Source organism: Eleutherodactylus coqui, chromosome 1, assembly GCF_035609145.1.
Source record: "Eleutherodactylus coqui strain aEleCoq1 chromosome 1, aEleCoq1.hap1, whole genome shotgun sequence".
Classification (NCBI taxonomy): Eukaryota; Metazoa; Chordata; class Amphibia; order Anura; family Eleutherodactylidae; genus Eleutherodactylus; species Eleutherodactylus coqui.
In genome coordinates, this window is record NC_089837.1 from 38,013,089 (window position 1) to 38,040,741 (window position 27,653).

General features: G+C 46.2%; 1 protein-coding gene and 1 pseudogene across 1 annotated transcript in view; both read right to left on the minus strand.

Moving 5' to 3' along the window:
* The window catches only part of LOC136612155 (zinc finger protein 850-like), a 460,849-nt pseudogene that overhangs the window by 149,840 nt on the left and 283,356 nt on the right, over positions 1-27,653 (minus strand).
* Positions 1-27,653, minus strand: part of LOC136615618 (uncharacterized) — a 94,974-nt gene that overhangs the window by 1,850 nt on the left and 65,471 nt on the right. The window contains exons 14-18 of the mRNA XM_066594172.1: positions 25,393-25,670; positions 23,770-25,222; positions 21,524-23,665; positions 5,610-5,791; positions 2,291-2,420 (exon numbers count right to left, since the gene is read on the minus strand). Coding sequence (XP_066450269.1) covers positions 2,291-2,420; positions 5,610-5,791; positions 21,524-23,665; positions 23,770-25,222; positions 25,393-25,670 — 4,185 coding nt within the window. The remainder of the gene's footprint in view (positions 1-2,290; positions 2,421-5,609; positions 5,792-21,523; positions 23,666-23,769; positions 25,223-25,392; positions 25,671-27,653) is intronic.

The following is a 27,653-nucleotide window of genomic DNA, read 5'->3' on the forward strand; positions in this document are numbered from 1 at the left end:
TCTGGCATCACTTAATACAATTTAATATAAGGGTCATTCCATGTCAACTGGCCTAATTTGCCAGAGGGTTCCTGCTCGACCACCTTCAATTTTGCACATGTATTGGTAAGTAAGGAGGGGCCTCTGTGATGGGGCTCTGGCTCCTGCTCCATCCTCCTGACTCATGGAGATGGCTGTTGGGAGTCGTATAGTCACCCAATGTCTTCTTCACCATTGTATAATCCTGTGTATAATCCTTCAATAACAATTTGTCATCACTTAATACAATTTAACATAAGGGTCATTCCATGTCAACTGGCCTAATTTGGGAGAGGGCCCCTGCTAGACCACCTTCAATGTTGCTGAAGTTTTTACAGAATGTTCATATACCACCTGCATGAAGTTCTGCAAAGTTTCAGCTTGCTGTATAGCTTGGTTGAGGCACTAGAGACATTTGCCCAAAAGTCACTCTTCCCACGCAGCGGTCGTTTCGAAAAAATATCCATGCTTGTATTGCAGTTGTTCTTGATCTAGCTAACTCACTGAAACTTGGTGCACTTGGTCAACTTTTTGTGTAGAATTCGACAATTCCACAGGCAGGTCTCATAAACATTTGGTTAGCTAATAAGGCCCAACGTGGCTGTCAAATGTTGTCACGACAAAACTGTCCACAAGTTTAGGAATCTATAGCTTATTACCAAATAGCTTAAATAAGCTGAAATTTGGCCAGTGGTAGTACAACTTTTTTGCACCTTAATGACCAAGCCAAATTTGGGATATTGGGTATTCACATTAAAAGACAATAACTCTTTAAAGTCTTTGCACATCCAAGTAATGCTGCAAATGTTTTTTTTTTAAATCAAATATTGTATTTTATTTAGGTAATCAACGTAGACCAATACGATTTGCGCACGTTTTGAAAAAAATTCCAGAATTTGGGAAGATGTAAAAACGTTACAATTTCCCATTTTCAACTGGAATATGTCACATAAGTGCATGCATATCATACATTCTAACCATTATTATTAGATACATTTCCATGTGTTAATTATGGAAGCATATTTGAAAACATAGAAATGATCTTACTTTGAAAACTATACTCTTTAAGGTATTCATTAAGGGCTGTCAAGAGTATTTTCGATTCCACTTTTTTGCAGGAATTGATGTAGATCAGGTGAGAAATTAAAAAATTTAAATTTTATATATTTTTTTTCATCAATGAGTTATTTTAAAGACATTGTTTTTAACAGCACAAATTAAAATAAAGCCTTCCCCCCCAAACAAATGTATCATCCTGTTGTTCTTCTGTTCAGAAACATCCCCATTGTCTCTCTAATCTTAAATGTGGGCATGCCACAGGGCCTAAAAAGAACGGAGCATCTCGTGGCTTTTAGAACACAATTTATGTTTGAAAATGTTACGAGGCCCCATTACACACTTGTAGAGACACCAAGATGCCGAAACAATACGAAACACAGACAAATGACCCCATTCGGAAAACTATATCCCTTTATGAATTCATGTAGAGATGTTGTGCATATTTTGACCTCAAAATTCTTTCCAGGAATTAAAGCAAAGGAGGTGAAAAAAAACCAATTTTTTTTTACAAATACATTAGAACTTTTATGACAAATTGTGTAAGGAAAACTGGGGATCTGCTCCTCCAATTTTATAGGACTGGTTCTTCTGTATTTAAAAATACCCCTATAGTGGCACTAATCTACTTACTTTTAAAATGGAGGTACCTAAAATGGAAGGACCATCCTTTGGCTTTCAATGTGCAATTGAATGAAATCCAGGCTACATCTCATTCTTGAAGAGGCACTGAGATATAGCGAATAAATGAGCAAGTAGTGGGCGAGTCAGGTGGTAGAGTAAACATAGTAATTCGACCACTCGCCATTGCCCTCCACCACTCTTCTATGAACTCAACTGCCACACCCCCTGTGTAAATCACTAATGAAAACACAGGAAAATATGACAAGTTCATTATTGACCCCAGTTACTTGACTAATACAAACTAAGCTCTACTCTACATGGAATTTAGTCAAAAGGTCCTAAATATGGTCACATTAGGTCACATACCACACCTATAGTTTTCTACTGTGGATGTCACTCTTGTGGAAGGTGAGTAAAGCACTATGAATCCATGCATATGGGAAAATTAAGGCTTTAATGTGATGTCAAAAGGACCTACATTGGGGGGCTCCTACAGTACATAAAGACTTTAACATGGCTCCTATTGCCTGCCAGTTCCCCCATAATAATGGGCAACAAGACCCTTGAAAAATTAATGCCAATATCTTCTTACCTTGTGATATAAGAGGCTGGTGGTTCTCTATCAAGATGTCCTTGTGTTCTTCTAAATACTCCCACTCCTCCATGGAGAAATAGACAGCGACATCCTGACACCTTATAGGAACCTGACAACACAATGATACTGTCATTACCCAGACTCCTCTAGTGCTCTTACTGTATAATTTCCCAGCATTCCCAGTAGTGTCACCTCTCCAGTCAGCAGCTCAGTGATCTTGTTGGTGAGTTCTAGGATCTTCTGCTCATGTATCGGTAAGTGAGGAGGAGCCTCTGTGAAGGGGCTCTGGCTCCTGCTCCATCCTCCTGACTCATAGAGATGGCTGTTGGGAGTTGTACCGTGACCCGATGTCTTCTTCACCATCGTATAATCCTGTGTATTGAGAGAGACATGTAGTTCTCTTTTTACACTGGCTGAAGTGGAACTGTTTTTGTATGCCCACATAACCTGCCCCAAAACAGAACGTAGCCAGTGATGTCCCGTATACACTGCTGGAACCATCTATTACAAGCTCATGTTGTCTGTATACGAGACATCACTGGGGCCAAAATAACCAGTGACGTCACAGATCATGTGAGGCACTTGTAGAGCAATGAGAGCAGCATGTTAAAAGTAAGTTTCATTGAATCGTAAAGTTGGAATGGACCTCCAGGGTCATCGGGTCTAACCCCCTGCTCAGTGCAGGATCACTACATCATCCCAGACAGAGGTCTGTCCAGCCTCTGTTTGAAGACTTCCATTGAAGGAGAACTCACCACCTCCCGTGGTAACCTATTCCACTCATTGACACCCTCACTGTCTAATATCTAATCTGTCTCCTCCTTTTCAGTTTCATCCCATTGCTTCTAGTCTTTCCTTGTGCAGATGAGAATAGGGTTGATCCCTCTGCACTGTGACAGCCCTTCAGATATTTGTAGACAGCTATTAAGTCTCCTCTCAGCCTTCTCTTCTGCAAGCTGAACATTCTCAGATCCTTTAACTGTTCCTCATAGGACATGATTTGCAGACCGCTCACCATCTTGGTAACTCTTCTCTGAACTTGCACCAGTTTGTCTATGTCTTTTTTAAAGTGGGGTGCCCAGAACTAGACACAGTATTCCAGATGAGGTCTGACCAGGGAAGAACAGAGAATTACCTCACGTGATCTAGATTCCCTATGCCTCTTAATATATCCCATGTTTACCTTTTTTTGCTACTGCAATACTGTTGATTCATGTTCAGTCTATGATCTACTAGTATACCCAAGTCTTTTTCACATGTGCTGCTGCTTAGCCCAATTCCTCCCATTCTGTATGTGCTTTCTTCATTTTTCTTGCCCAGATGGAGGACTGCATTTATCTCTGATAAATACTATTCTGTTAGTTGCTGCCCGCTGTGCAAGCTTTTCTATATATTTTTGAATCTTTTCTCTCTGCTCTCCAGTGTTAGCTTTGTGTCATTGGCAAATTTGATCAGTGTACCCTCAATTCCCTCATCTAAATCATTTGTCAAAATGTTGAACAACACTGGGTCTAGGACAGAGCCTTGTGGTTCCCCACTTGATACATTCTTCCACTTGGATGTGCAGCCATTTATGACAACTCTTTGAGTACGATCACTCAGCCAGTTGTGAATCCACCTTACAGTTGCCTTATCAATCGCATATTTGGTCATATAAGGTTGGTAGGTTGGTATGAGAAACTTCGTCAAATGCTTTACTAAATGCAAGATATACTATGTCTACCGCATGACTGCCATGCTGGCACTGGTTAATTACTCCATTCTCATCCAAGTACTTGCATACATGCGGTCTAATAATTTGTTCGAAGATCTTTCCCGGTATAGAAGTCAGGCTCACAGGCCTTTAGTTTCCTGGATCCACCTTCTTCCCTTTTTTGAAGATGGGGACAACATTTGCCCTTTTCCAATCTTCTGGGACTTCTCCTGTTCTCCAGGAATTTACAAAGATTATGGTGAGTGGTTCAGCAATCACCTCTGCTGCTACCTTTAGTATCCCAGGATGTAATTCATCTGGACCTTGAGACTTGACTTCATGTAAGTTAGCTAAGTGTTCCCTCACCCTCTCTGCTTATAGATAGTCTGCATTCTTTTATTCCTTCAATAAAACAAGGAAAATTCAGCTGATGTTACATCTACTTAAGCGCTGCGGAATAAGTTGGCTCTATACAAATGAAGATTCTTATTATCTACTTTCTGAGAGAAAATAGACACAAAATAGAGTTTTAAAACTTTGGCCTTCTCAGAATCATTTTTAACCAATTCACTATTTTCATCTTGTAAACATCCAATAGCATCTTTGACTTTTCTTTGGCTTTTGACATACCCCCCAAATCCTTTTTTATCGCCTTTGGCCTCTCTTGCAAGCCTCAATTCATTATTAGCTTTTCTAACACTTGCCCTACAGTTTCTGCAGACAGCATTATATTTTTCTTTAGATATTCCCCCCTCTTTCCATTTGATAAACATATTTTTCTTCCCTTATAACCTGTATGTAAGTTCTGTGTTCATCCATTCTGGTCTCTTTAAATGCTCCACATTCTTCCTTCTTTTTGGGATTGTTAATGATTGTGCTTTGAGAATCTCATGTCACAATATTTCCCAATCTTCTTGGACATTTCTGTCCTTAAGAACATCCAGACATTGGATCCTTCCTACTCTCTTTCTGAGTCCAATAAAATCTGCCTTTCTGAAATCCAACCTTTGAGTCTTTTTAAGTCTTCCTCCCCTTGTTATCCAGAATTCAAGGATAGCATGATCACTACCTCCTAAGGTCCCATCCACATGTACTTCCTCAACCATTCCCTCCCTGTTGGTAACAATTAGGTCCAAGATAGTAGATCCCCTTGTTTTTTCTTCTACCTTCTAGAAGATAAAGTTGTCAGCAAGATCGGATAAGAATTTGTTGGATCCATTACTTTTACCTGAGAGAGATTCCCAACAAATGTCTGGATAACTCATGATCCTCTCCCATGATCACTATGTCATCCTTTTTTGAGACATTAATCATTTTATGTAAAAAAATTGTTTTGTGAACAGGGGTGTGTTAAGTAATCAAATTTAAAAAAACTCGGACGATCCCTTTAAAGGTTTAAATAAGCTTCCGTGGGAGTGTTTTTTTTAAGAACTGACCATATTGGTGGCCGATCTTCACATTTTCTGCTGTTCAGTTCTTTTGTTCTCCCTCACTTGGAAGGTCTGGAAGCCATTATACCGGACACTGGATTGTTCCTATTACTACCTAGAATGGATTTTCTCTTCCCTTAGTCTGACTTGTTACATAATTCAATAAATACCATAGAAATACAGAAAAGTTTACCTCCCCGGTCAGCAGGTAGATGATCTCCATGGTGAAGTTTAATATTCTTATGGTAACATCATTCCTTTCTTTGTCCATCCTTGGTGGGTCATTCAGGAGAAGGACTGCTTTGGATGAAAATATTACAGAACTTGATAAACTGGAGGGTTCTGGTACCCCGATACATATTGATGCAGATTTCTCTATTTACAATGTGAAGGGGAACATCCACCACATAGCCAAACATCCCAACCGTGCCAGATAAAACAGGTCAGTCCCATTTTACAACCAGCGTCCTGTTGTCCTGGGGTTCTACTGAAGGTCCTGGACTGCTCCCATGTCTGCCGTACAATGCCCCTCCTCTGCCCTATAGTACAACAGACAGGATGTGAAGGCTGCGCCTAGCGTGGTTCCATCATACTCCATCCTGGAGCTGCAGTATGACTCCTCCCACAGTAGGAGTCATACATCGTGGCGGCTGACCCACACCGCTACCATTGTCCTCCTATGTGGTCCATTTTTCTGTCTCCCCCCTCAGTTTGCTCTTTTATCAGGGACACACCCTGAGAGAATGGACACCAGACCGCACTGACCCTGCCTACTATATGCTGTATCTGAGCCCCCTTGCTGTTACTGTGTTTTTGTGCATCTGAGTTTATAGAAGTCTGACTTTATATGATGCTAGTGAAAGTGTGTCTACAGATAGTCCTCAACTTACGAACAGGATCCGTTCCAGGAAGCTGTTGGTAAGTGCAGTTGTTCGTATGGGGGGGATTCGGGGGTGGATCTCGCTCCATACAACGTCGGGTGCAGGTTGCTTCTTACAGCCTGCAACAGCTCCGATAAGCAGCGCCGCTCATTGGAGCTGTTAACTCTTTAAATACTGCTGTTGACACGCTGTAAAAACACAGCCTGCATCTGTCGTTCAGGGGTCCCATATGGCCTCCGACGATAAGATTGCAGGTTGCGTGTGGTTGCCACGGCAGCCGGGGGCCTTCTGAAAGTCCCCAGGGCTGCTTATGTGGAGTGCCTATCAGGGTATGCCTATAGCTAACCTTTTTGCCCAGAAAGGCTGGATGAGTGGACACTCCCATTGTTTAGAGGTATATTAGTGCTGTGAGGGGCCACTGATGAGAGCTAAGATTGTGGGACGGTAGAGAAGGCATGCTTGGCATAAAAGGAACGTGGCCTCATGTAGAAAAAGTTGCCACAACACGCATAGCAGAGAACAAGGATTGTCCCTCCTTCCACTGCTCAAAAGGTGGGAGGTAAGCAAATGTGCTGTAATAACCACATGGACCGTGTCTGACCTCCCCACAAGACCCTCCGCCGCCTCTTACCTGCCGGCCGGAGTCACACGCAGAGCTCTGATATCAGTATGTAGATATCCTCTGACTGATAACAGAGACAACAGCAGGGACCAGGAGCTGCTACACTGCGATAGGTGAAGGACCTGTGATGATGTCACCATCATGTGATCAGTACATGAGGGGAGGAGCTCAATAGTGAGAAGAAGTGGCGGCTGAAGGACCTGTGATGATGTCACTGTCATGTGATCAGTATATAAGGGGGTGGAGCTCAGCAGTGAGGAGAAGTGGTGGCTGAAGGACCTGCGATGATGTCACCATCATGTGATCAGTATATAAGGGGGCGGAGCTTCTGTATGCAAAGGAGAAGAACTTAAAGATGAGTTGGAATCTTGCAGGGAGATTTATGAAAGCGTCTAAAAGCCAATTTGTCTTTATTGCCCGTAACAACCAATCACAGCACAGCTTTCATTTTTCAAGGGCCCTATGAGGAATGAGAGCTGCGCTGTGATTAGTTGCTATGGTAACGCAGTTTTTCTTTTAGACATTTTTCATAAATTTCCTGCAATGTCTTTAACCCCTTAATGCTGCAGGATGTACAGTCACATGATGGAGGTTTGGAGTTTGTATGGAGGAGGACGGGGATCGATCTAGCACCATACAATGCGGCTGTCGGCTGTTTCTTACAGATATCCGCCCACAGCAGCAGCGATCAGCACTTCTGCCAAGCACAGCTGTTGACCCTTTAAATGCCACCAATTCTGACAGTAACATTTAAATGTTAAGGGGTCCCAAATAGCCCCTTGCATTGAGAACACGGAGCGCCATTCGGTTGCCATGGTAGCTAGGGGCCTTCTGAAAGCACCCAAGGCTGCCATTGCAGATTGCTGATGAAGCCATGCCATTGTCCGTCAGATCTCAATATAATGCAATACTAAGGTATTACATTATACTGCAGGAGCCATCAAACCATCGCAAATTCGAGTTTAAAAATGGGGAAATGATTCTCAAAAAGTTTAATTAAAAGAAATAAAAAGTAATAAATGTCAAAAAAAACATTTTGCCATATTTATAATTAAAAAAAAAAATCAAAATTAAAAAGAGCCCAACATAATTGCTATCACTGGTCCAGAAAAGCCCGATCTATTGAAGTAAAGCATTATTTACCCCACACGGAGAACGTTGTTAGAAAGAAGGTAAACAACATCAGAGTTGCGCGCTTTTTTTGGGTCATCTCCGTCTCCAAGAAAAAAAAAATTAAAAAAAGCAATCAAAAAGTCACATGACCTAGGGTGGAAGCAATAGAAACTACATAAAGTCCCACAAAAAATGAGTCCTGGCACAACAAACAAGATGGCGGCCGAAAATAATTACATTTTTTTCTAAAAATATATATTTTTTAAAAAGGACACCAAAAACGATATAAATGTTGTATCTTCGTAATCATACCGACCCATAAAATAACGTTATCATGTCACTATGGCTGCAGTGTGTACAGAAACAAGACCTCACAAAGATGGAGGAATTCAGCGTGTTATTTGGCGGCCATATCTTCTTTTGCCACTGACTACTCCAAGCATTATGGATGTTTTAGCTCACATTCTGTGGCCGAGAGTGTCTGTTTCATAATTTTGCCCTCCAATGAAAACTTTCGTTTGGCACGGTCTAGGACTGCTTTGTTCGTGATCTTGGCGGTCCAACTAATTCGTAGCAGTTTCCCCAAACATCGAAGACATCAATCTTCCTTGATTACGCTTGTTCCTTCTTTGTTTCCGTATTCCCCGGTATTGGTCTGTCTTTGTGTTTATAGGTGTTCTGTCCTGTCAGGGCCAGTCAGCGCCTAAAGGAAGACCGCAGGGTCGTTCTTATCAGGACACTAGCCCTGCTTATAGGCAGGATCTTCCCTCTCCCTGTTACCAGCTCAGTGCAAGATACCTTCCCCAGCTTTCATCTTTGTACAGGGTTTATACATCAGGTATCTTACCTCCAACGTCAGGGTCACTTGTCAGCTGTGCAAGATTGGGTCATCACTAGAGATGAGCGAACGTACTTGTCCGAGCTTGATACTCGTTCGAGTATTAGCGTGTTCGAGATGCTCGTTACTCGTAACGAGTACCACGCGATGTTCGAGTTACTTTCACTTTCATCTCTGAGACGTTAGCGCGCTTTTCTGGCCAATTGAAAGACAGGGAAGGCATTACAACTTCCCCCTGTGACGTTCAAGCCCTATACCACCCCCCTGCAGTGAGTGGCTGGCGAGATCAGGTGTCACCCGAGTATATAAATCGGCCCCTCCCGCGGCTCGCCTCAGATGCGTTGTGACATAGCTGAGGGACAGTGCTATCGTGTTGGAGCTGCTGTAGGGAGAGCGTTAGGAGTATTTTAGGCTTCAAGAACCCCAACGGTCCTTCTTAGGGCCACATCTAACCGTGTGCAGTACTGTGGAGGCTGCTTTTTGCAGTGTTGCACATTTTTTTTTTTGGTATATCGGCCGTGCAGAGCATTGCGCCCTGCAGTAATACTTCAGGGCCAGAAGTGGTGGTTAGGCTGGGACAGAAGATATATATTGTGAGGCAGGGACAGAAGACATATTTATTGAATATAGGCAGTGGGCCTTTGCAAAAACATTTGGGGAAAAAAATCTATTTGGGCGGCCTGTGACTGTCCTCAGTGTTCTGGGTCTGTGCTGGGTGTAGTAGTCCACCTAATTCATACGCAGCCAGCTAAGTGTTACAGCAGGCTTGCGCAAAATTATTTCCTGGCGTTCCGTAAGCGAAGTCAGCCTCCAACCACAGGCCAATAAGCGGCACATTTAATTACAGCGTTCTGTTTCTGCATTACTGGTAATACAGCATGCTGAGGGGTAGGGGTAGGCCTAGAGGACGTGGACGTGGCCGAGGACGCGGAGGCCCAAGTCAGGGTGTGGGCACAGGCCGAGCTCCTGATCCAGGTGTATCGCAGCAGACTGCTGCGGGATTAGGAGAGAGGCACGTTTCTGGCATCCCCACATTCATCTCACAATTAATGGGTCCACGCGGTAGACCTTTATTAGAAAATGAGCAGTGTGAGCAGGTCCTGTCGTGGATGGCAGAAAGTGCATCCAGCAATCTATCGTCCACCGAGAGTTCTGCGCTGTCCACTGCTGCAACTCTGAATCCTCTGGCTGCTGCTCCTCCTTCCTCCCAGCCTCCTCACTCCATTACAATGACACATTCTGAGGAGCGGGCAGACTCCCAGGAACTGTTCTCGGGCCCCTGCTCAGATTGGGCAGCAATGGTTCCTCTCCCACCAGAGGAGTTTATCGTGACTGATGCCCAACCTTTGGAAAGTTCCCGGGGCCTGGGGGATGAGGCTGGGGACTTCCGGCAACTGTCTCAAGACCTTTCAGTGGGTGAGGAGGACGATGACAATGAGACACATTTGTCTATCAGTGAGGTAGTAGTAAGGGCAGTAAGTCCGAGGGAGGAGCGCACAGAGGATTCGGAGGAAGAGCAGCAGGACAATGATGTGACTGATCCCACCTGGTTTGCTACGCCTACTGAGGACAGGTCTTCAGAGGGGGAGGCAAGGGCAGCAGCAGGGCAGGTTGCAAGAGGCAGTGTGGTGTCCAGGGGTAGAGGCAGGGCCAGACCGAATAATCCACCAACTGTTTCCCAAAGCGCCCCCTCGCGCCATGCCACCCTGCAGAGGCCGAGGTGCTCAAAGGTCTGGCAGTTTTTCACTGAGAGTGCAGACGACTGACAAACAGTGGTGTGCAACCTTTGTCGCAAGATCAGCCGGGGAGCCACCACCACCAGCCTCACCACCATCAGCATGCGCAGACATATGATGGCCAAGCACCCCCCAAGGTGGGACCCGCCTCCGGTTTGCACCGCTGCCTCTCCCCCTGTGCCCCAACCTGCCACTGAGATCCAACCCCCCTATCAGGGCACAGGCACTACCGTCTCCTGGCCTGCACCCACACCCTCACCTCCGCTGTCCTCGGCCCCATCCACCAATGTCTGTCAGCGCACCGTCCAGCCGTCACTAGCGCAAGTGTTGGAGCGCGAGCGCAAGCGCAAGTACGCCGCCACGCACCCGCACGCTCAAGCGTTAAACGTGCACATAGCCAAATTTATCAGCCTGGAGATGCTGCCGTATAGGGTTGTGGAAACGGAGTTTTTCAAAAGTATGATGGCGGCGGCCCCGCACTACTCAGTTCCCAGTCCCCACTACTTTTCCCGATGTGCCGTCCCAGCCCTGCACGACCACGTCTCCCGCAACATTGTACGCGCCCTCACCAACGCGGTTACTGGCAAGGTCCACTTGACAACGGACACGTGGACAAGCACAGGCGGGCAGGGCCACTATATCTCCCTGACGGCACATTGGGTGAATTTAGTGGAGGCTGGGACAGAGTCAGAGCCTGGGACCGCTCACGTCCTACCCACCCCCAGAATTGCGGGCCCCAGCTCGGTGGTGGTATCTGCGGCGGTGTATGCTATCTCCACTAAACCACCCTCCTCCTCCTCCTCCTCCGCAACCTCTGTCTCGCAATCAAGATGTGTCAGCAGCAAGTCGCCAGCAGTCGGTGTCGCGCGGCATGGCAGCACAGCGGTGGGCAAACGTCAGCAGGCCGTGCTGAAACTACTCAGCTTAGGAGAGAAGAGGCACACGGCCCACGAACTGCTGCAGGGTCTGACAGAGCAGACCAACCGCTGGCTTGCGCCGCTGAGCCTCCAACCGGGCATGGTTGTGTGTGACAACGGCCGTAACCTGGTGGCGGCTCTGCAGCTCGGCAGCCTCACGCACGTGCCATGCCTGGCCCACGTCTTTAATTTGGTGGTTCAGCGCTTTCTGAAAAGCTACCCACGCTTGTCAGACCTGCTCGGAAAGGTGCGCCGGCTCTGCGCACATTTCGCAAGTCCCACACGGACGCTGCCACCCTGCACACCGTGCAACATCGGTTTCATCTGCCAGTGCACCGACTGCTGTGCGACGTGCCCACACGGTGGAACTCTACGCTCCACATGTTGGCCAGGCTCTATGAGCAGCGTAGAGCTATAGTGGAATACCAACTCCAACATGGGCGGCGCAGTGGGAGTCAGCCTTCTCAATTCTTTACAGAAGAGTGGGCCTGGTTGGCAGACATCTGCCAGGTCCTTGGAAACTTTGAGGAGTCTACCCAGATGGTGAGCGGCGATGCTGCAATCATAAGCGTCACCATTCCTCTGCTATGCCTCTTGAGAAGTTCCCTGCAAAGCATAAAGGCAGACGCTTTGCGCTCGGAAACAGAGCCGGGGGAAGACAGTATGTCGCTGGATAGTCAGAGCACCCTCCTGTCTATATCTCAGCGCGTTGAGGAGGAGGAGGAGGAGCATGAGGAGGATGAGGAGGAGGGGGAAGAGACAGCTTGGCCCACTGCTGAGGGTACACATGCTGCTTGCCTGTCATCTTTTCAGCGTGTATGGCCTGACGAGGAGGAGGAGGATCCTGAAAGTGATCTTCCTAGTGAGGACAGCCATGTGTTGCGTACAGGTACCCTGGCACACATGGCTGACTTCATGTTAGGATGCCTTTCTCGTGACCCTCGCGTTACACGCATTCTGGCCACTACGGATTACTGGGTGTACACACTGCTCGACCCACGCTATAAGGAGAACCTTTCCACTCTCATACCCAAAGAGGAAAGGGGTTCGAGAATGATGCTATACCACAGGACCCTGGCGGACAAACTGATGGTAAAATTCCCATCCGACAGCGCTAGTGGCCGAAGGCGCAGTTCCGAGGGCCAGGTAGCAGGGGAGGCGCGGAGATCAGGCAGCATGTACAGCACAGGCAGGGGAACACTCTCTAAGGCCTTTGACAGCTTTCTGGCTCCCCAGCAAGACTGTGTCACCGCTCCCCAGTCAAGGCTGAGTCAGCGGGAGCACTGTAAAAGGATGGTGAGGGAGTATGTAGCCGATCGCACGACCGTCCTCCGTGACGCCTCTGCCCCCTACAACTACTGGGTGTCGAAGCTGGACACGTGGCCTGAACTCGCGCTGTATGCCCTGGAGGTGCTTGCTTGTCCTGCGGCTAGCGTCTTGTCGGAGAGGGTGTTTAGTGCGGCTGGGGGAATCATCACGGATAAGCGTACCCGCCTGTCAACCGACAGTGCCGACAGGCTTACACTCATCAAGATGAACAAAGCCTGGATTTCCCCAGACTTCTCTTCTCCACCAGCGGACAGCAGCGATACCTAAACAATACGTAGGCTGCACCCGCGGATGGAAGCATTGTTCTCTATCACCATCAAAAACGGGGACCTTTTAGCTTCATCAATCTGTGTATAATATTCATCCTCCTCCTCCTGCTCCTCCTCCTGAAACCTCACGTAATCACGCCGAACGGGCAATTTTTCTTAGGCCTACAAGGCTCAGTCATATAATTTTTGTAAACAATGTTTATACGTTTCAATGCTCATTAAAGCGTTGAAACTTTCACCTGAACCAATTTTTATTTTAACTGGGCTGCCTCCAGGCCTAGTTACCAATTAAGCCACATTAACCAAAGCGATTAATGGGTTTCACCTGCCCTCTTGGTTGGGCATGGGCAATTTTTCTGAGGTACATTAGTACTGTTGGTACACCAATTTTTGGGGGCCTCGCCTACAGTATAATCAAATTAATTTTTAGCCCACCTGCATTACAGCTGACGTTGCATCAGCTGTGTTGGGCACTGCAATGGGATATATTTATGTACCGCCGGTGGCTTCCTGGCACCCAGCCATGCTGTCGGTCCACACGGAGTTGTAACTGCATGTGTCCACTTCTAAAGAACCCCAGTCTGACTGGGGCATGCAGTGTGGGCCGAAGCCCACCTGCATTAAGCACGACATTACCTCAGCTGTGATGGGCACTGCAATGGGATATATTTATGTACCGCCGGTGGGTTCCAGGGAGCCACCCATGCCGTGGGTGCACACGGAATTCCCATTGCGGAGTTGTACCTGCCTGTGACTATTTATAAAAAACCGCAGTCTGACTGGGGCATGCAGACACCTTGAGAGAATGAATAGTGTGTGGCACATAGGTTCCCCATTGCTATGCCCACGTGTGCAGCTCCAGATGGAGGTGGCACAGGATTGGATTTCTCATTGCTTCTGTACAGCACTGTGGGCTATCACCCCGCCCCTTTTAAAGAGGGTCACTGCCTAGCCGTGCCAACCCTCTGCAGTGTGTGCCTGCGGTTCCTCCTCATGGCAGACGCACTTATAAACAGACATGAGTGTGCCGTGGCATGAGGGCAGCTGAAGGCTGGGCAGGGACAGTTTGGTGTGCGCTGTGGACACTGGGTCGTGCGGGGGGGGGGGGGGGGGTTGGTCAGCATGTAACCCAGGAGAAGTGGCAGCGGAGTGTCATGCAGGCAGTGATTGTGCTTTGTTGGAGGTAGTGTGGTGCTTAGCTAAGGTATGCATTGCTAATGAGGGCTTTTCAGAAGTAAAAATTGTTGGGAGGGGGGGGGTCCACTCTTGCCGCTATTGTGGCTTAATAGTGGGACCTGGGAACTTGAGATGCAGCCCAACATGTAGCCCCTCGCCTGCCCTATCCGTTGCTGTGTCGTTCCCATCACTTTCTTGAATTGCCCAGATTTTCACAAATGAAAACCTTAGCGAGCATCAGCGATATACAAAAATGCTCGGGTCGCCCATTGACTTCAGTGGGGTTTGTTACTCGAAAACGAACCGTTGAGCATCGCGATAATTTCGTCCCGAGTAACGAGCACCCGAGCATTTTGGTGCTCGCTCATCTCTAGTCATCACCTATCCTCAGTCATTGCAACTATGGTATATTCTCAGGATATGCCATAAATATCTGATAGCTGTGGGTCCCAAAAGAATCTCCATGTGCACCAGAGCTAGGTAGAAAATGAATGGAGAGGTTGTAACGTGTGTGTGGCCATCTCCATTCACTGCTATGGGAATTACTGAATAAGCCAAGATGTTTCAGTGAATGGAGATGACCTCACATGCGTGGCCACGTCTTCATTCATTCTCTGTCTGGATGCAAAGGTGCCACCGTTCTCCACATAATTGCAAGTGTAATAGATGCAGATATGAGACCCACATCTGTGTTGGGGATAGAGGTGTAGAGATTTACAATACCAATCCAATTATTTCTGTTGATGAAAAAGTTTAAAAGTTTTGAATTTCTTGCCAATTGAATTTCCCAGTAGCTAAAATAATGTGACTAATTACAATTCTGAAAAATTTAGGGATTAACCAAATATTAACCCCTTAGTGACCACCCCATAGACTTTTTACATCCTGCTTTAGTGGGCTTTAATCCCCAGGGCCGTAAAAACACGCTCACTCTGGGGATCAAAGCCCCGTGGGCTGTGGATGCGACAGCTCCACGCTGTGGCGTCTTTATTAAGACCACAGATAAAAACAACGTTTTGACAACGACATGTTGTCTTTGTCAAACTCCAAACATGTCGTTGTTGAAACGTTTTTATTTGTGGACTTATGCGTTTTTATTAAGAAGATCTGATTTTCTACTGCGAAGATTCCTATAGCAATCACAGAAAAGTAAAAAAAAAAAAAAAAGTCAAAAATAGTCAGATCCATGGGGGCAGCTGAAAATACTCACCCCCGTCCTCCGTGATGGTCCGCAGTGATCTAGACCTGCCATGGGCTTCTGCACATGCACAGAAGGCCGGAGAGCAAAGCAAATTTAAAATCTCCCTGCACTTGGCTATCTTTGACAACCGGGTGCAGGGAGAGGTCACTGGAGACAGCTGTTTGCAGTTACAAAAGTTTAAAAAGTTAAAGTTTCATCTCCCCTTATGGATCATATCCATGAGGAGAGATGAAATTACATACCTAAGGTCCCCAGATTTGTCCCCCGATCAGATCTTTATCCGCGGACCTTTCCCAGCTTCGGAGCATGTGCCTGTTAGCAAAATGGCAGACACATGCACAAAAGTCAAGAATTGTCTGGTAAATTTAAAATCTCCCTGCTCCTGGCTACCAAAGGTAGCCGAGAGCTTGGAGATGTCAGAGGGTGCCATGGTAAGAGGTTCCTGGTTAAAAAAAAAAAAGTTGAAATTTCATCTTCCTCACCGATGCCATCACTGAGAGGAAATGAAACGTCTTACCAGAGGACTCCACATTTCAATCTGGGGAGGTCTCAAGAAATTTAAAATCTCCTTGCTCTGGGGTTCCAAAGGTAGCCAGGAGCCTGAAGCAGTGACTGGTGGCCTCATTCAGCGGTCCGTGGTCACGTGATAAAGAGGTAGCGATCTACCTTAGGATGGTCTCACATGACCGGATAGAAATTGCAGATTCCGAACGCGTTTGATCTGCGGTAAGACGCGGATCAATCAAATGCATTGGATTACACAATTCCGCTCACATTAGCAGATCGAAATTACGTATGCTACTTGCAGAACGCATGATCTATTTTATAGTGGATATCTGCAGCATAGAGCCCATTGTGCTCTTTGTCACGGACATACCCATAGCCCATACGCAATTACATTCTGTACAGGCTGTGGACACCCATGTCATCGCTAAGTGATGCCGCAAGACATACAAGCAAAAAAAGGTGTACTGCGCATGACCGCCTGTGTGAATACACAGTTATGTGCAGTACATTATGCAGCCGCACGCAAGGCTATGGCCGGGCTTACGGCTGGGATCCGGTGTGGGCCTCCGCAAGCAGATTCCACATACGGCCGCCTGAGTCTGGCATTATTTAGAGCGGTACCTGTAATACATAGTTTGCAAGAAGCCCTGCAAACGCTCACCTTCCTGCAGTTCGAGGGGCAGCTTGTTGAGCGCCTTCTATGTGAGACCACCGTACCTCATGAAGCTTATGAAGCCTCACAGGGTGCCACTTTTTACACCCCATACTGCCACTGTGGTCAAGAAATAACCCTCAAAAAAGCATGGGAAGAGGAGGGATACCCAGTTTTATTGCCCCAAGTGCCTATTCCAACTGGGCCGTCGTAATTACCCCGGTCTTCGGACATACCACATAGTTTACATTATTACTTTTATCTTAGATTTAGAGAATGCCAAAAAGGGGAGGTTTTTTTTTTTGCACAATTCAGCAATGGGGCGTGAAATTAATTCAGTTGTGCCCTTAAAACCAGTGGATGTTCCCTCCATTACAGGCCTAGCCATGTATCCTATAAATAGAGTGGGGCTACAATGGGTATGTTTCTGAATACAGGACAAACAGGGGGATCCATTTTCGGATAAAAACCTTCATTCATATGTGTGCTGTACAAAAAAGACTTTTAAAATTGACCCAATTGGGAAAATAATGAAAATCGTAGTTTTTTTTTCCTCCTGTTTTGCTTAGATTTATTCAAAAACTGTGAAGTCAAAATGCATAGTACACCCCCAGATGAGTTCATTAAGTGGTCTAGTTTTCAAAATGGCGTAATGTGTGGGGGTTCTCCATCATTTTGGCAGCTCAGGGCTCTACAAGGGGGCAATGGGGCCTAAAACAACTTCAAGCAAAACTTCTGTCCTGAAAGCCACCAGTTGCTCCTTTCGGCTTGGGCACTGTTGTGCATACGGACATAAAATTAGTCTCACAATGGGTATGTTTCTGAACACAGGACAAACAGGGGTATCCATTTTGGGGTGAAAGTCTTCATTTATATGTTTGCTGTACAAAAAAACCCCCGGTTTTTAAAGTGACACAATTGACAAAAAAAATGAAAATCGTCATTTTTTCTGTCCCCTTTACTTAGATTAATTCAAAAACTGTGGGGTCAAAATATGCAATACACCTGTAGATTAATTTGTTAAGGGGTCCAGTTTTCAAAATGGGCTCATTTGTGGGGGTTCTCTATGGTTTGGCTACTCAAGAGATCTACAAGAGTGAAGCGAGGCCTAAAAGGCCTTCAAGCTAAATTTCTGTTCTGAAAGCCACCGGCATAAGATTAAGGCCACAATGGGTATGTTGCTGAACACGGGACAAACAGGGGGATCCATTTAGGGATGTAAATACTCATTTTCATGTGCAATATAGAGGAAAAAAAACCTGCCTTTAAAATGATATATTTGCAAAAATATGAAATTTTATTTTTTATCCTCTAAATTGCATTAACTCCTGAAAAGAAACTGTGGGGTCAAAATACTCCTGACCCCCTTAGTGAATACATCAAGGGGTGTAGTTTTTAAAATGGGGTCATTTGGTGGGGTATCTATCATTCTGACCCCTATTTGCCTTTGCAATCTTGGCTTGATGTAGGAAAACAAAGTGTTCCTCAAAGAATACAAATTTAACATTGATATATCAACATCTCCTAAATGGTTAAAAAGCCCGAAAGTTTTTCAAATTGTCAGGGAAATTTCTGCGTACAGCACCAATCAGGCTCACCCCAATGCCCCGCTGCCGGCGGTAAAGAAGAGACACCACACACGGAGGTCTGGTATAGTTCCTCACACGGGGACCTAACTGCGCTCTTTATTACAGATTACATGGGATCTTATACCCTTTGGTCTCCTTACTAGGAATGGGTGATGGGCTCATTGGCTCAAATTCACCGCATAACCATATATGGGAAGTCCGGATTTCCGGGTGAGGCACTGAAAGTTATATACGTAGTTGAACAGTCGTTATCTAGATATGGCGCTTCTGGGAAAACAGACAAGTACGCGGCCTTCGTGTTCGGTTCTGTATCATCTCTGAATTTCTGGACACATGTCTCTCAGCCTTGCAAACTTTTGGAATATCTGATGTAAGGCGACATATAAGTTTTTCTCATTTTAACTTTGAATAGAACTTGCATACAGGTATAAAAGCATAAAAAAACATATGGCAATATATACATATACCCTCACAAAATGTGTGTCCAGAATAAGCTAAACAGATGGAAATATATATCTTAGCAAAAATGTGTATAGTATGTTTGCACATATTTGAGAAATTGCAATTGAAAATGTGGAAAAATGATAATTTTTTCAAAATGTTCCCAATTTTGGCATTTTTAATAAATATACACAAATTCTATTGGCCTATTTTCACCACCTAAATGAAGTACAACATGTGGCGAAAAAACAATGTCAGAATCACTATGGTATGCAAAACCTTTACGGAGTTATTCTATGTTAAGTGACACATGTCAGATTTCCAAAATTTGCCTTGGTCACTAAGGGGTTAAAAGACCTTCCATGTTGTAGGAAAAAATTACATATTGTAAGATATGGTGAAAATAAAGAAAGTCATACTCATACTTGCTGGTCCAAGACAACAACTTCCATTCTTAACGTTCATCTTTACGTATATTGGTTGTAGTGGTGACATTCCGTATGCACACATACACGACTCCTGCAACCAATCACTGGCCACAGCGGTATGGAGCTGTATACTGCTGAGGCTAGTGATTGGCTGAAGCGGTGATGATCCCTATACACATGTGGTGACTACAGCCAATATAAATAAGAATGGTGGTACAGGACCAGCTGGGAATTAGAATAGTGAACATGACTGCCATATCGTTTAGCTCTAGTTTATTAATTGTATTGCCAAACATATGGATTCTTGAAATGAAGGGATAGATTTGACAAATAAAACATAACGCCAGGACTTAATAGTAAAAGAAACTACTCCAGAAAAATAACAAAATAAGATACAGAAACAATATAGTGTCCACCAACTGATTAATCAGATAACAAAATTGAAGGAGAGGTAGAATGAGGACAAAAGAAAGAAAAGCGGGCAAAAAGGGGGGGAAGAGAGTGGAAAGAGAGCAGTGGAAAGAAAATGAGGTGAAGGGGAAGTATAGACAGAACAACAATTAGCTTCTAGGGGGAAAAGGATCATAAGGATGAATCACAACATAAGGGACGGGTATTCCTGAGAGTTTTTAAACCACAACCAATAGTGCCAGGTATGTAGAAACTTATTGCGACATCCCCGAAGACTGCCCGTTAGGTCTCCCATTTGTTTCACCTCTCGTTTTTTTGGGAACCAGATGTGTATGGCAGATGGAGTCACTTATCTCCCTAAAGCTGGGATATACATGCAGGCTGAAATGATCAGAGTAATACAGTATGCAAGGCCGAAAAAAAGACACATATGTCCATCCAGTTCAGCCTATTATGCCTCAATGTTGATCCAGAGAAAGGCAAAAAAAAAAAAGGTAGAAGCCATTCCTGACTAGAGATGAGCGAACTTACTCGGTTCGGGTGTTTTTGGACCCGAGCACCACTTTTTCCGAGTAACTGTCTCAGATGAAAAGATTCACAGTGTTCACAGAGGGAGCGCGCTCCCTCTGAGGTTTTCAGGCTCTCTTGATATAATCGAAGAGAGCCTGGCTGGTTACTATGGCAACAGGACGCCAGCTACCGGCATCCTGTATTACCATTGCCTGTGATCGCTGTAATAAGTGATAAGGCATTGCAGGACAGACGTCCTGCAATACCTTATCACAGAGATCATCGGAGCTACAGTGTAAGTCCCCCAGAGGGACACAAATGGTGTAAAAGAAAAGATCAAAATAATGTAAAAAAATAAAAATGTAAAAAAAAAAAAAAGTTAAAAAACCTCACCTTTTTAGGCCTTAGTCAGACGGGCGTTTTTTTGCGCGATTTGCACATCGCATGTCGCATGCGCATGCGCAAATCGCGTGACCGGCGGCGAAAAATCGCGGGAAAAATCTGCACCTAGCCGCGTTAATCGTCGCAGCAAAACACCCGTCTGACCGGAGAAAAATCGCCGTGCGCATCAAAATGCGCATGAAACTTAGACTGACCAGCGAAAAAAATGATTTTGGTGCGCACATAAAATGCAGAACGCAGATAGGCGCGATCTGCGAATCGTCGTGTCCTATAATTTTTCGCATATCCGCATAAAAAGCGGACATGTGACCGATACCATAGCGAACCATTGGTTCTATATATGCGCAAATCGCATGCGCATGCGCAAATCGCGCGAAAAAACGCCCGTCTGACTAAGGCCTTAGGTGCTTTTTCTCATATTAGGATTAAAAAAAAAAAATGTAAAAAAAATAAATAAATAAAATCCCACATTTAGTATTGGTGTCCGTAACGATGTGTACAATAACTTGCACATGCGTTTTTAAGCTGCACGACAAAAAGCAAAAAAAAAAAAAAACTAAATACTAAAAAACTGAGGCAAAATGCAATAACAGTGATCAAAAAAGCTGTATGTACCCCAAAATGGTACCAATAAAAAAATACAGCTCATCTCGTAAAAAAAAGCCCTCATAGAGCTCCGTTCATTGAAAAATAAATATGTTACAGGACTTTGCAGTGATTTAGAAAAAAAAAAAAAAAGATTTCCAAAAAAGTAGGATTATACCTACCCGATAATCGGGTTTCCAGGAGTCTCCACGACAGCACCACCTGAGATCGCCTCCTCCTGATAGGACAGGAACACACCGAGAGGTTAAAATCCCCCCCGTCCTCCCCTCCTCAGTGTATTATAACGAAACTGCCGGGGTAGGAGCTAACTTAAACTTTTTACCTATCTGGTACTTTTTCTCCTTTTTTTTTTTTTCCTATTTTTTATTTATTTATTTATTTTTTATATACATATATACACATTATTTTTAGGGAGGGAATGTACGGGTGCTGTCGTGGAGACTCCTGGAAACCCGATTATCGGGTAGGTATAATCCTACTTTTCCCAGGACGTCTCCACGACAGCACCACCTGAGACGTATCAACTAAATTTATTCTAGGGTGGGATTGCGCTGAGAGGACCTTACGACCGAAGGACATGTCCTCATCAAGCTGCACCCTGTAATGTTTGACGAAAGTATGGGGCTTTTTCCATACTGCTGCTTTGCATATCTGCTCTACTGATGCCGAGCCATGCTCGGCCCATGAGGTCGCTATTGCCCTCGTGGAATGGGCTTTAAGAGCCGAGGGGGCCTCCTTCCCCGAAGCCTTATATGACTCGCTAATGGCCAGGCGGATCCACCTGGCTATAGAGCTTTTAGCTGCTTTCTTTCCCTTGTTAGGGCCTGAGAATTGGACAAACAGGTTGTCGTCCTGCCTCCATGGGCTTGTAGCCTCGATGTACGTCAGGACTGCTCTTCTGACGTCTAAGCAATTTAGGGCTTGCTCGCTCTCGTCTTTTGGGTGATTATAGAACGAGGGGATTACGATGTTCTGGGCCCTATGGAATGGGGATACTACTTTAGGTAAGAAGGTCGGGTCTGCTTTAAATACTAATTTGGTGTCTGTAATCTTGAGGAGCGGGTGGCGTATGGATAGGGCTTGTAGCTCGCTGACCCGTCTGGCTGAGGAAATTGCCACTAGGAAGATAGTTTTCACTGTGAGCATTTTTATTGAGAGCCCCTCAATTGGTTCGAAGGGTTCCCCTGTCATGGCCCTCAAGACTAAATTAAGATTCCAGTCTGGGCATATGTTGGTGGACCTGGGTCGTAGCCTATCTGCCGCTGTTAGGAATCTGATCCACCTGTCCCCGGCTAACTTAGTGTCAAATAGGGCACTAAGGGCTGCCGTTTGGACTCTTAGGGTGCTTGGGGCGAGGCCCATATCCAGGCCATCCTGTAGAAAGTCCAGGATCAAAGGAACGTCCGCCCTCTTGCTCGAGGAGCCTCTCTCCTGTTTCCAAGAGGTAAACCTCTTCCAGATTTTCTGGTATATGCGGTTGGTAGTATCTTTCCTGCTTGCCATTAGCGTTCTGACTACCCTGTCCGAGAATCCCCTGCCCCTTAGTATGGATTCTTCAGTAACCAAGCTGTTATTATGCTTATGTCGGGGTAGTTCAGGGGTCCCTGCGTTAGGAGATTCTCTTGAGCCGGAAGGGTGACTGGCTCCTGGATGCTCAGGTTTCTTAGGAGGCTGAACCAGCTCCTTCTTGGCCAAAAGGGAGCCACCAGGATCAGGGTGCACGGTTGTGACCTGAAGTGCTGCAGTACCCTTGGGATTAGTGGGATCGGGGGGAATGCATACACCAGTTCTCCTCCCCAGTCCTGGCTCAGGGCGTCCACCGCTGTCGGTTGGTCCTCCCGCCTGAGGGAGAAGAAGTTCTTCACCTTGGCGTTTTGTTTTGACGCGAATAGGTCCAGTTGTGGGAGACCCCATTTGTCTGTCACCATCCGGAATGCCTCCTGGGATAAAGACCATTCCCCTGGATCTAAACGCCCCCGGCTGAGGAAGTCTGCTCTTTGATTCAGAGATCCCTTCAAGTGTACTGCCGACAGTGAGATGATGGGGCCCTCCGCCCAGCGAAATATTCTTTGTGTGATACTTTGTAAAGCTGGCGACCTCGTGCCCCCCTGGTGTCAGATATGGGCCACTGCCGTGGTATTGTCCGATAGCACTCGTATGTGTTGGTTTTTTACCATGTCCCCCAGGTGCTGTAGGGCCTTCCAGATCGCTTGTAGCTCCCTGTAGTTCGAGGATTGGTGCTTCGTCTCCAGTGGCCATGGGCCCTGTAGGAGCTGGTCTCCGACGTGCGCCCCCCACCCCCAGGAGCTTGCGTCTGTCGTGACCTGCACCGCCGGGTTCAGTATCCAGTGGACTCCTTTTCCTACGTTTCTCAGGGACATCCACCATCGCAAGGATATTTTTACCGAGTTCCTGATTTGCATTTTGCTTTCTAGCGAGGATTGCCTGCCGTCCCATGCTGAGAGGACTGCTGCTTGCAGAGGTCTGGTATGTGCCTGTGCCCATGCTACCCCCGGGATGAATGACGTTAGACTTCCCAGGAGGGACATAGCCTCCCGGATTGTGCATGACCGTCTCCGCATGAAGGATTCCACCATGTGTCGGATTTTCTGCCCTTTTGACTCGGGGAGGAAGGAGCATTGGGCCTCTGAGTCGAGTGTTATGCCTAAAAACACCTTCTCCGTGCTGGGGTTTAGGCTAGACTTCTCCCAATTTATTATCCAACCTAGGAACTTTAATAGGTTGAGCACTGTTGCCAAGTTTTCTGCTAGGCGTTCCCTGGACTTGGCTATAATTAGTATGTCGTCCAGGTAGGGGACTATCAGAATCGACCTCTGCCTTAGGTATGCTGCAACCTCCGCCATGATTTTCGTGAAGATGCGGGGTGCTGAGAAGATTCCAAAGGGCAGGCATCTGAATTGGAGATGTCTTGTCTTCTTGCCCATCTCCAGCGCGAACCTTAGGTACTTCCTTGAGTCCCTGTGGATAGGTACATGAAAATAGGTGTCTTTCAGGTCGATCGATGCCATGTAGGCATCCTTGGGGATCAACCTTACTGCTGATGTGATGGATTCCATCCTGAACTTCCGATACTTGACGAAGACGTTTAGGGGTTTTAGATTTATTATCATGCGTGAACCTCCACCGGGTTTTTTTATTAGGAAGAGACTGGAGTAATGCCCCCAGGTCTCCTCTTCCTGTGGCACGAGGGACACTGCTCTTAGGCGTTGTAGGTACTGTACCGCCTGCTGGAGTGGGTGCAGTTGTTGTACTGGACCTCGCGTGGTAATGTATCTTCTCCTGGGGAGGGATACCAGTTCGATTCGGTATCCCTGCTGCAGGATCTCTGGGATCCACGGGCTCCTGCAAATCGAGGCCCACCGATCCGTGAAGCTCTGCAGCCTCGCCCCCACTGGGATGGCGTCAGGGCTTCTGCTTGGCTGGCTCCCCCTGTGTGGGTTGAAGAGGAAGCTCCTCCCTCTGCCTCCCTTGGGGTAACTCCAGCGGCCAGTCTTGCCTTTGCCTCTATATGGTTCCGGCTGTTGTGCTGGGGCCCGGAAGAAGGTCCTCCCTTTACGCTGTTTTTCTTCCGGGAATCCCTTCTTCTTGTCTGATGCTTTTTCTAGGATTTTGTCCAGATCCGGACCAAAGAAGAACTGGCCGTGAAAGGGGAGTGAGCACAGTTTATTCTTTGATGTTAGGTCACCCGACCATGACTTCAGCCACAGGACTCTTCTGGCTGAGTTGGTTAGGGCCGTTGCTTTTGCCGAAAGCTTCACTGACTCCGCTGCTGCGTCTGCCAGGAAGTTGGTGGCCATTTTTAGCATAGGGAGGGAATCTATAATTTGTTCCCTCGGTGTTTTGCTCGAGATATGCAGCTCCAGTTGCTCTAGCCACACTCCCAGGGTTCTGGCGACACACGTGGCTGCCACCCCTGGCCTGAGCGTACTGGCAGCTGCCTCCCAGGATCTTCTTAATAGGCCCTCCGCCTTCCGATCCATTGGGTCTCTAAGCTGTGTGGCGTCTTCAAAGGGCAATGTTGTCCTCCTAGCCACCTTAGCCACTGGGACGTCCACCTTGGGTACTTCCTCCCAATTCGCACATACCCCCTCCTCAAAAGGGTAGTGCCTCTTAACCCCCTTAGAAGAGAAGGAGCCCGTGTCGGGTTTCTTCCACTCCTTGAAGAAAAGGAGCTCGTGTCGGGTTTCTTCCACTCCTTGAGTATTAATTTGGCTATGTTGCTGTGGACCGGGAATGTATGCTTCCTCCTCTCTCCTAACCCCCCAAAGACCTCGTCCTGCATTGAACGGGGTTCCCTGGGTTCTTCCATTTTTAGTGTGGCTCTAACGGATTTGATCAGTTCCGTTCGGTCTTCTCTATGGAAGAGGTATTTTTGGTATTCCTCTTCCTCTGAGGACTCCTCGAGCACCAGCTCTTCTGGTTCCGATCCCGAACTCTCCTCAGAGTCTGAGTGCTCCTCTGGGCTATGCGCCTTCCTTCGGCGTTTTGCCCCCGATGCCCCCTTGGGTGGCGTTTTAGGAGTAGTCCGTGCTGACCGCACTTCCTCTCGGACGAGCTTCCTGACGTCCTCGAGGAATCCGCCCAATTCTTCCTTGACCAGCTTGGCTATGCATGTTTTGCATAATGGTCTCACATGCGAAGCCGGTAGTCTTGCCCGCATTCTGCGCACTTTTTAGCTTTGGCTCTGGGAGGGGCATCTCTTTTATCCCCCTGGCAGATAAACAAAATTTTGCGTGTAAGGATGCAACATTCATTAGTAACATATACGAATATGCATGCCTTGTTTTGCCCCACTGGCTACTTACGGTTGCCGCCGCGGTTGAACATTCCGCGACCTCTGGTGCTGGAGCACTCATTGCTTTGCCACTGGTGCTGCAGACACTCCTGGGGCAGTAAGCCAATACTCACTGAATGGCTTCTTCGCTCAGCGCCATCTTCTCTCAGGTTCCTTTTTAAATCCTCTTTTTTTTTTTTGAATTTTGGCGCCTTTAATTTTTAGCCCCGCCCCCTCCGAGCACCGCCCGTGCCCTGCGCGGTGACGTCATCGCGCTCGTCACATGACGCGGTGCCCCGCTCCCCACTGCTCGTTAAGGGGAAGCCGGAAGCGCCGCGCACGTTCCTAAGCCGGCGCAGAGGAGAGCTGGAGCCCCGCATTGAACCCCCCATGGGGAACCAACCATGGGGAACTACCCCATGTGGCGTCCCGGGAGCCGCTCTGCAAGAAGGGAGGACAGGCTGGACCACTGCCCTCCGATCTGCCGGTACGTTCTTCGGGCTGGCGTCTCCACCAGCCCCTCTCGGTGGTCCTGCCTCCCCTGGCAGGACAGGAAAACACTGAGGAGGGGAGGACGGGGGGGGGGGGGATTTTAACCTCTCGGTGTGTTCCTGTCCTATCAGGAGGAGGCGATCTCAGGTGGTGCTGTCGTGGAGACGTCCTGGGAAAAGTAGAAAAACCTTAAAAAAATAAGAATTTTGGTATTATTGTAATCTTTCCAGCCCGCAGAAAAAATATATTGTGTCATTTTATGCTGCATGATTAACGCTGTAAAAAGAAAAAAATCTATGGCAGAATTGATACGTTTTCTCCCTATTACCATATAAAAAATAATAAAAAAGTTTTACAATATAGTCTATGTACCCAAAAAGGGCACCATCAAAAACTACAGTTCGTAGTTGAATCAAGGTTGCCTTAGGCTTCCATCCTTCTGAGGTCCGTAAAATAAGTACCCAGCTTGGTGGGATGTAATAAATAAATTACTTGAAAGCGCTGCAGAAAAAGTTGGCATTATGCAAATAACAAGATATTATTATCAGAAACATCATGTAACATTTCATTCTTGGTCAAGTGCTTTCATTGTAATATTGAATTGTTCTTCTTTGGATAGACCAATAGTAATTGGCAGAGGTCCACTGCTATGGGACCTCCACCAATCGGCTGATGGTAACGCTGCTGACATGGTGTATAGAACAGGAAGCAAATATCTCTGTATATTTGGCAATGTCCAAGCATGATCTTGAAGGCACAACTCCCATTATGGACTGTGTTACCTACTTTCCTTTTTTATTATAAATTTGCTATACTCTTATGTTCATGTTTGGCCTACGTGGTTTGTCTGTTCATGATCACAGATGGACTATATTGAAGGCATTTGCTTAATTATTCACTATAATGCATTTTCCATCTATTATGCTTATGATATTGTTAGATCTACATTTGCTAAATATGTGACAGCCACATGACTTGTGTATACATCTTCTCACTAGCATCAAATAGTACATACTTTGATATGAAGTCTAATATGCAAATGGATGTATAATTTGTCCGGTCTCTGACAGGCTTGCAAGAGACACATGACCTGTTGATAAAAGTAGATGTCTTTAGTAAGATACTTAGGTCCGTATCATGTGGGCTCATTAGCTGTATGTTTGATTTTTTTCACGTTTTTCTGTGGTACCATAGTGTATTATTTATAAAGCATCTGGCATATAGCAGTTGTAATAGCTATGATGCATAAGCTAGCCATGTTGCCTACCGTTGTGATCTAATGTAATAAAGGATTGATTTTAGTTGCTGGCTCTAGGTCCACT